The sequence below is a fragment of the Physella acuta genome, unplaced genomic scaffold, assembly GCF_028476545.2.
Source record: "Physella acuta isolate Inbredline_101_S28 unplaced genomic scaffold, ASM2847654v3 ptg000913l, whole genome shotgun sequence".
Taxonomy (NCBI): Eukaryota; Metazoa; Mollusca; class Gastropoda; family Physidae; genus Physella; species Physella acuta.
The window spans coordinates 867874-877507 of NW_026732430.1; the positions used below are offsets into that span (position 1 = coordinate 867874).

The 9634-nt window shown below is 41.5% G+C and overlaps 2 protein-coding genes across 3 annotated transcripts; both read right to left on the reverse strand.

Annotated features, from left to right (window-relative positions):
* Positions 1 to 812: 812 nt before the first annotated feature.
* LOC131953201 (antistasin) lies at positions 813 to 2481 on the reverse strand. Its single transcript, XM_059316270.1, has 2 exons — positions 2342 to 2481; positions 813 to 1895 (listed from the first exon to the last, which is right to left on the reverse strand). Exons 1-2 carry the CDS (start codon positions 2409 to 2411, stop codon positions 847 to 849), a joined length of 1119 nt encoding a protein of 372 aa, XP_059172253.1. The 5' UTR covers positions 2412 to 2481; the 3' UTR covers positions 813 to 846.
* Positions 2482 to 3932: 1451 nt separating this feature from the next.
* On the reverse strand, positions 3933 to 8706 carry LOC131953192 (uncharacterized). 2 transcript variants are annotated; one of them, XM_059316263.1, is made up of 4 exons: positions 8587 to 8706; positions 8083 to 8428; positions 7107 to 7236; positions 3933 to 4877 (listed from the first exon to the last, which is right to left on the reverse strand). In XM_059316263.1, the coding sequence occupies exons 1-4, from the start codon at positions 8587 to 8589 to the stop codon at positions 4856 to 4858; spliced, it is 501 nt and encodes a 166-aa protein (XP_059172246.1). In that variant the 5' UTR covers positions 8590 to 8706; the 3' UTR covers positions 3933 to 4855. The 2 variants fall into 2 exon arrangements, with proteins under 2 accessions (XP_059172246.1, XP_059172245.1); XM_059316262.1 differs by having other exon boundaries at positions 7111 to 7236; positions 8587 to 8704.
* Between the last annotated feature and the right edge of the window lie 928 nt (positions 8707 to 9634).

Here is a 9634-nt window from a genome sequence, read left to right on the forward strand (position 1 = left end):
GACACCACCAACCACAAGACACCACCAACCACAAGACACCACCTACCACAAGACACCATCTTACCCAAGATTCCTTCTATAATTGTCAGATTTCTGTAAATTTTCTCCCACTCGATATGCCATATATTGAAGACAGTTACCTCAGGCTTCGTATGAGAACTAGCCTATTGTTACCTTACTCACCTGACCTTACCCAGACCCCCCCCCCACCCTCCGACCACCCAAAACCACCTTCAATCACTCTTGACGATATAACAACAGACAATACGTACTGATACAGTGGTAACTCAAAGCAAACACAGGATTTCTGTTTATTACGTACTGAGTGCTACATGTTACATGCTACATGCTACATGTTATCTGCTACATCAAAAACACACTTTTCTAAGGATAATCTTTGATACACTGATACACTTCATTATACTCAGCCAAGTAAAATAAACGAATTGAACAGATTAAACATGAATTGAACAGATTAAACATGGATTTAAAAGATTAAACATGAATTGAACAGATTAAACATTAATTGAACAAATTAAACATGAATTGAACAGATTAAACATGGATTTAACAGATTAACATGGATTTAACAAATTAATGAACCGTGATCTTCATTTGCGACTAGAGTAAAATTGTTTGTGAAGAACCATCTTGATATACCTACCGAAGGATTATCGCGACACACCTACTGACAGATTATCGTAATATACCTAGTTAAGGATTATCGTGATACACCCACTGAAGGATTATCGTGATACGCCCACTAAAGGATTATTGCGAGACACCTACTAAAGGATTATCGTGACACACCTACTAAAGGATTATCGTGATACGCCCACTAAAGGATTATCGTGAAGCGATAAGCCACGGGCTCCTACAGTTACACGTCTGGCATCCCCTGGGGTCCACGTCATAGCCGCCAGGGCAGGACGTGCCCCAGCAGTCGACCTGTGGACACTGCAGGGACCTGCAGGAGCAGACGTCACATCCGTTCTCGTCAGTTTGCCAGATGGTGCCATACGGACACCTGCAGGCCACCTGCGTGCAGGCTGCAGGCTTACATTCGCAGGTAGGACAGCCCCTGTCGTTGTCCAGAAATCCGCTGGGGCACCATCTCTTCGAACAGACCAGCTGCGGACATTGCAGAGGGTTGGGTTCGCATGAGCACCTGTCGCAACCATTTTTGTCCTTTTTCCAGATGACCTCATTCGGACACTTGCAGGCGACTCTCGGACACGTCGGTGCCAGACACTGACAGGTCTGGCAGCCGCTGTCGTCGTACACGTACCCGCCGTCACACGGCTGGCACTTCCGCAAGGGGCACTCGTTTATCTGGCACTCACACGTTTGACAGCCTCTGGCATCCCGCCGGTAGCCGGCTCTACACGGCCGGCAATCTCTGACGGGGCAACGATCCGGCTTACACCGGCACGTCTCGCATCCGTCGCTGTCAAGTTGATGGCCGTTCGGACATTTCCGGTTACACTGGAGCCGGGGGCAGCGCTGGACACAGCTACACGTCTGGCAGCCTCTAGTGTCGAACACGAAGCCGCTGGGGCAGTCGGCGTCACACCGCACCCGGGGACAGACGGGCTTCCGGCAGATGCAAGTCTGGCACCCGTCGACGTCCGTGGCGAAACCCTCGGGGCAGCTGACGCTAGGCAGGCAGGAGATTGTCGGGCAAACCTTGCTCCGGCATCGACAGTTTACCGGACAACCGTCGGCGTCCGTGTCGGTTGTCGAGCCAAACTGGCAGAAGTCGGGGCAGACGAGGGGCGGGCAGGTCTGGCACTGACACGTCGGGCAGCCGTTGACGTCCGTGGCCAAGCCGTCAGGGCACCTGAGGGTCGGGCAGGAGGTGGCGGGGCACTGTCTGCCCTTGCTGTCCAGGAAAGCTGGGGGAAAATTGGGGAGCTTATACAGGCTGTTTACAAAACAAGTCACATCACAAGTCGTTTTTCTCTGTCACAGGTAATTTTTCTCTGTCACAAGTCGTTTTTCTATCATAAGTCATTTTTCTCTGTCACAAGTCGTTTTTCTCTGTCACAAGTCATTTTTCTCTGTCACAATTCGTTTTTCTCTGTCACAGGCCATGAAGTAATTTACTGTTCACAAAAAGGTGACTGATACACTAGGCTTTAATATAAACAGAAACAGAAACTTGAAGTATCAGGGAAGATAAAGAAAGTATGAAGCGCGCGACATTATTGAAGGACATTGATTTGTCGAAGTCTGTGGACTACGTCACCGTTAGCAGGTTTGTAGATAACGTGTGAAAGATGACATCACAAACAGATGTTAAACCGACAAGAGATTGACGTTGTGTAACGGATGTACTCACCAGCGCACGTGCTTGTCATGCACGTGAACAGCAGCACACGTGTCAGGTGGTTCAAGGATGTCATGCTCATCAGTTAGGTCCACACGCCGACCACATCACACGTGAACCACACGTGAACCACACGTAAACCACACGTAAACCACACGTGAATGACACGAAAACCACACGAAAACCACACGAAAACCACACGAAAACCACAGCTGAAGATTTCAGCCCGACCGAAGAGTCTGCCATATATTCCGAGATTAACCAATGGCATGAGAGGAAATCTTCACCTCTTTACACATGTCAACTCTACTTCAATTTACCAAAGCAAACAATGACTGAAGCGCACTTCAAACAGCACCCCTAGCGCACCATACCTTTGTGGTGCGGGTGATCCAAGCCACACCTTGGGTACTCGTGTCATTTTATTCACATTTACTCAAGGAAAGCCTGAACATTGTGCCCGGGTTGTCCATGGCCCGGGTTGTCCATGGCCCGGGTTGTCCAAGGACCGGGTTGTCCAAGGCCCGGGTTGTCCAAGGACCGGGTAAACAATGGCCCGGGTTGTCCAAGGCCCGGGTTGTCCAATGCCCGGGTAAACCATGGCCCGGGTTGTCCATGACCCGGGTTATCCAAGGACCGGGTTGTCCAAGGACCGGGTTGTCCAATGCCCGGGTTGTCCATGGCCCGGGTTGTCCATGGCCCGGGTTGTTTACGCAGTGAATGGGGAAAAAAGACAGACAAAAAAAACCCACAGAAAAAAGTCTATTTCAAACGACTTAAATTCATTGCTATATTTTTACTTTCTCGTATATACGTAGTATAGAGAAAGTATTGTAATCGTGCAAAAAAAAAATCGAGATTTTTACAAATCTCGACGTTTTACACCTCACTGATACGGAAAAACATAATTTTGCAATCTTGTCCGTATGTCTGTGTGTGTGTGTGTGTGTGTGTGTCTGTGTGTCTGTGTGTCTGTCTGTGTGTAAACACGATTACTTGAGTACCGTTACAGCTAGGTTGATGAAATTTCATATATAAGTATTATATCAAAATCGTAGATCCGTATCAACTTTTGAGCGATTTCCGATAACCGGAAGTGGTACTTTTTCTACTTTGAATTTTTCAAAAGCCTATGACTTGAGTACTAATTCAGATAGATACATGAAATTTCACATGTAAGTAAAAGATCTAATTCTCTACCTTCTATCAAATTTTGAGTAATTTCCGTTTACCGGAAGTACTAATTTACGCTATTTCCGATTTCTCAAAAAACGCATGTAAATTTATAAAGTACTTAATAATATTGCGCACTATTACGCACATTTGGTTTTGGTGCTCGCTTGGTGCGCAATTTTTTTTTCTACTAGATTTTATTCTACTTTTAAAAGTTTAAGTAAACAAAAATCATGTCTATATTCCGAGTTGACATCCCACGTAGTGTTATATTAGAATATTCGAGAAAGTTTAGGGGAGATCACTCCCGGTTTATTTACATTTGGTTTAATAATTTATTTATTTTTCATATGAGGTTCGCGCTAGAAAGAAGCCGCTTCATAGATATTATCAGTCTGATTCAGATCAAGGGAATAACTGGTTAATTATATAAAGTTTATTTCAAAATAAAAAAAATACAAGTGGGATGTACAGAAGGAATAATGCTACACATACACAACGGACATGAAAATTATATGTAAACATGCTAAAGTTTGGAAAAATCTTTTTAAAATATGGCAAGCGAAACAATTATAGTTAAAAATGTAAAAATCTAAATAGTTTGGGAATTAAACGAATTATACTCATTTTTATATTTTAGTTTCGAATACAAGCCGTTAAAAAGCTGTTTAGAATTATTTTATCAATTCAAATATTTTCAAAAACTGCCCTCAACATCTCAATGAAGCCAACCGTAATGGCCAGGGAGAGTAAAGCAATAAAAGCCGGAACAATTGTTTTCCATGATACAAATACACAATAGTGATCTACGGTGAATAGCGTAGTATTGTATTTATATTAAATGATATAACATCCCCAATCACCACAACACCCTACTAATCCAAATTAAAACTAAAAGTGTTCTCTAATTTAATAGTATATTACGAGTTATTATTTCTTTGACTGTTTCTAGACCTAATGAAACACAAATGTTATAAAATATTATATTCAATTTTGGTTGAAGAATGTGCTTACTGGCAACACAAATTTGGAACCAGCTTTTCAAGTCTATTGGCGGGCCACCACTCAAACGCGTCAACATTTGACGTGCTACCGACACCTACGCGTATTTCATAAACACTAACAATAACAATAAAAAACAGGCAATATTACTCAATGATTTACTTAGCGTTTTAAAAAAATAATTTTAAATCAGTATAATAATAAACTGTGATTTCCAGCAAAGTTAAGCCGGGTCCACTTCAGCCGTCTCTGCAAGAGACACTTGCCGTTCTGCCGATGATGTTGCACGTACATTTATTGTAGGAGTTTCCATGGACAGTGTCTTTAAATACTTCTCCGCCTTTCCAACAGTTACCCTTGCTGTCCTGACAACCTGGGATAATGGTTAACATTACATCTCATCTCAACACTTGGTTAACATTACATCTCATCTCAACACTTGGTTAACATTACATCTCATCTCAACACTTGGTTAACATTACATTTGATCTCAACACTTGGTTAACATTACATCTTATCTCAACACTTGGTTAACATTACATCTCATCTCAACACTTGGTTAACATTACATCTCATCTCAACACTTGGTTAACATTACATCTCATCTCAACACTTGGTTAACATTACATCTCATCTCAACACTTGGTTAACATTACATCTCATCTCAACACTTGGTTAACATTACATTTGATCTCAACACTTGGTTAACATTACATCTTATCTCAACACTTGGTTAACATTACATCTCATCTCAACACTTGGTTAACATTACATCTCATCTCAACACTTGGTTAACATTACATTTGATCTCAACACTTGGTTAACATTACATCTTATCTCAACACTTGGTTAACATTACATCTCATCTCAACACTTGGTTAACATTACATCTCATCTCAACACTTGGTTAACATTACATCTCATCTCAACACTTGGTTAACATTACATCTCATCTCAACACTTGGTTAACATTACATCTCATCTCAACACTTGGTTAACATTACATTTGATCTCAACACTTGGTTAACATTACATCTCATCTCAACAATGGTTAACATTACATTTGATCTCAACACAGTAGCATCAGCCTGATCAGTTTTCTTATTGAGTATTGCAGTATTTCATTAAATAGTTAATCATTAATTTTAAATCTAATTACATTTTAATTAAATATATACGAATTGTTTGAAGTTAATATCTTAATAGGACACGGGACTGGAATGAGTTATTCGACTAAAAATCCACTTATTGCCCATCCAACAACCCACCAATTGAATAACCATGCACCCATCACCCACCCAACCATACACCCATCACCCACCCACCCAACCATCACCCACCCAATTATCCACCCATCACCCACCCAACCATCCACCCATCACCCACCCAACCATCCACCCATCACACACCCAACCATCCACCCATCACCCACCCAACCATCCACCCATCACACACCCAACCATCCACCCATCATCCACCCAACCTTTCACCCAACCATCCACCCAACCATCCACCCATCATCCACCCAACCTTTCACCCAACCATCCACCCAACCATCCACCCATCACCCACCCAACCTTTCAACCATCATCCACCCAACTTTTCACCCAACCATCCACCCATCACACATCCAACCATCCACCCATCATCCACCCAACTTTTCACCCATCACCTACCCAACCATCCACCCATCACACACCCAACCATCCACCCAACCATGCACCCATCACCCACCCAACCATGCACCCATGCACCCATCACCCACCCAACCATCCACCCATCACACACCCAACCATCCACCCATCATCCACCCAACCTTTCACCCATCACCTACCCAACCATCCACCCATCACACACCCAACCATCCACCCATCACCACCCAACCTTTCACCCAATCATCCACCCAACCATTCACCCATCACACACCCAACCATCCACCCATCATCCACCCAACCTTGCACCCATCACCTACCCAACCATCCACCCATCACACACCCAACCATCCACCCATCACCCACCCAACCATCCACCCATCACCACCCAACCATCCACCCATCACCTACCCAACCACCCACCCATCACCCACCCATCACCCACCCATCACCCACCCAATCATCCACCCAACCATCCACCCATCACCCACCAAACCATCCACCCATCACCCACCCAACCATCCACCCATCACCCACCCAACCATCCACCCATCACCCACCCTACCGTAAACCCAACAACCAATCTACCATAGCTTATTTAGCTTATCACCCCACCCCGAAATTTTCAAGTGTTACCCCCCCCCCCCCCCCCCCACGGAGAAAAATGTCTGTAAAACCAGTACACCCAGGCATCCATCTTTTATAAAACTACAGACCGAGAGTGACCAAAGAATCAAGTGGTGTAAGCAGGTCCAAACCTACGGATGTATTGACCAGAGAATCAAGGGGTGTAAGCAAGTCCAAATCTACGGATGTATTGACCAAAGAAACAAGGGGTGTAAGCAAGTCCAAACCTACGGATGTATTGACCAGAGAAACAAGGGGTGTAAGCAAGTCCAAACCTACGGATGTTTTGACCAAAGAATGAAGGGATGTAAGCAAGTCCAAACCTACGGATGTGTTGAGCTGTGATAGAGAAGTACATGTAGTCAGCCTTAGTGGTTCTCAGACAACTGTATTTGACGCAGCCGTGTTCAAACTCGCTGTTTGGTTTATAGCACTGGCCCAGGTGCTCACATCCTGGGGAAACAAAAGTTTTTCGCTTGGTACTCAGCAGTACAGGTCAAAAGACTGAGATATCCTTTTTACTTTCTCGTATACAAACATAAAGAAAACAAGATAACCTGAGTAGTAACGTTTCAGTTATGTTGACCAAATATCACATAGACTATTATATCAAATGTGTAGACTTCTATAGACTTTTGTGCGACTTCCAGTAAACGAAAATGGTATAAACTTTACTTGAGAACTATTTCAGTTACGTAAACGAAATTTCATTTTATAAGTAATTAGATTGCTTTCAATTTTTGAGTGACTTCCGATATCCGGATGTAGTACTCATTTTTCTTTTTTTTCTAAAATAACTTGAGTACTATTTTAGTTAACTAGACGACATTTCATACACATGTTTATGATCTTATTCGTTAAGTTTTCCCCAGCTCTTTAAGGTTCTAGTTCGTTAAAATCTGTCAAAGCCTCGATTAGGTTTTAGCACAATTACAGTGCACCCTTTATATTCCGTATACGATACAGTGGGGATGTATAAAACGGCGATAACTATTAAAATTACATTGAATGTTTGTGTATGATGACAATACTTTTTCTATTCTATGAACACAAGACAGTAAAAAGCAAAAACATTTGACTGCCCTTTCTGTTAAATGAGAATATAGTATAGGAGAGAGTTTAGGGGAGAGCACTCCCGATTTTTAAGGTTATGTTTCGTTAATTTGCAAGTGACTTTATCTCGGAGCTATAAAGCACAAAAGTTCATTGAACAATTGTATTGTACATCTCTCTTTTGGTTCAGAACTTAACATCAAAATAACAAGGTAATTAGTAATAATAAATGTAGATTACACCAACCTTCTTTGTAGATGCTGACTTTGCGATTTGCACATTTGTACTTGATACATTTGGATTTATGTAGATAGAAGGTTTCACCATCTTTATAATACTTTCCGTTCACTTTGCATTTGTTTTTCTTTTTCGCTATTTTGTCGTCTTCATCATAAATGACTGTTTTTGAAATCTCTTTACTTTCATCTTCATCCTCACTTTCATCTGAGGTGTTTTTATCTTTACTTTGATTCACTTCTTCACTTTTATCGTCGTCTTTACTTTCATCTTCATCGTCCTCTTCATCAACCTTACGAGCAGCAGCTTGAGCCAGTAAACAGGCGATGACACCTAGCACAAAAACTTTGGAGACCTGTAGAGGAAGTAGAGTATAGATTTATGCAAAACTCAACTGAATCAAGGTTGAGTATATTATGGACTGACAAACTAATGACACATTTACTTGCAAAATTTGACCCTAAATAACATTTCTAAATTTCAACAATTTATTATAAGAAATAAATGCCTAACCATTTTCCCCAACACAATTTCAGCCACTTTAGTAGAAGTCGATAGCTAGTACAGAGACGTGTCATTGCATGATGAGCCAATGATTAGACGACACGTAGAGGCCTGAGGTGGACCAACAGATGTTCCTTCTCACCGCTCGGTGATTGAGTGAGTCGAAATACACTCTGGAATGGCGACATTTCAACTATTTTCCTGTCTTTACGTCATTTTGGTTTAGCTCGATGTTTGGTTTATAACCTAGATACAAATACAATTTAAATTATGCTATCCTAGTAATACTAAACAATTAAATTTAACTACACTAAACTAAAATTAAAATAATTTTTACTTTTCTCGTACTGTATACTGTATGTCTGTGTATTGTATGTTTGTTTACTGTATGTATGTGTATTGTATGTCTGTGTAATGTATGTCTGTGTGCTGTATGTCTGTATTCTGTATGTCTGTGTAGTGTATGTCTGTGTGCTGAATGTCTGTTTACTGTATGTCTGTGTACTGTGTACTGTATGTCTGTGTACTGTGTACTGTATGTCTGTGTACTGTATGTCTGTGTACTGTGTACTGTATGTCTGTATATTTTATGTCTGTGAAATACCATTTTGTTAAGAGGGTGTAATCTATATAATCGCAAATCTTGTGGCGTACGTGGTCATGATTGAATGTGGAAATCTAAACGCGTGGACCTTTTCAACGCGTGGACCGACCTATTCAACGCGTGGACCTATTCAACGCGTGGACCTATTCAACGCGTTGACCGGTTCGATTAATTTACACCACGATGATTACAACAAAGAGGGCCGTCGTTAAATGACATGAAGATTCAAGTTGTTTTTAATTTTTCAAAAATTTGTTTAGGCGACCTCACTTCCACCATTTTAGGTCTCCAAAATTTAAATATTTTGCGCTGCGTTCATCAATTTATTGACTTATTTATAGACTTCTATATTTACCTATTTAGTATTTATTTATATTTCTGAAATATAAACAGGTCTAAGGATGTAAGGAAATTAGATATTTTCATAATGTAAAATGCTGCTATAATATAAAA

Excerpts from the sequence above, each read along its gene's own strand:
- LOC131953192 (XM_059316262.1), bottom strand. Across the intron at positions 7,237-8,082 it reads AGTCAGCATCTACAAAGAAG|GATGTGAGCACCTGGGCCAG; the intron begins GTTGGTGTAATC and ends TTGTTTCCCCAG. Across the intron at positions 4,878-7,110 it reads TATCACAGCTCAACACATCC|GTTGTCAGGACAGCAAGGGT; the intron begins GTAGGTTTGGAC and ends CCATTATCCCAG.
- LOC131953201 (XM_059316270.1), bottom strand. The coding sequence starts at position 2,411 with ATGAGCATGACATCCTTGAACCACCTGACACGTGTGCTGCTGTTCACG. Across the intron at positions 1,896-2,341 it reads CATGACAAGCACGTGCGCTG|CTTTCCTGGACAGCAAGGGC; the intron begins GTGAGTACATCC and ends ATTTTCCCCCAG.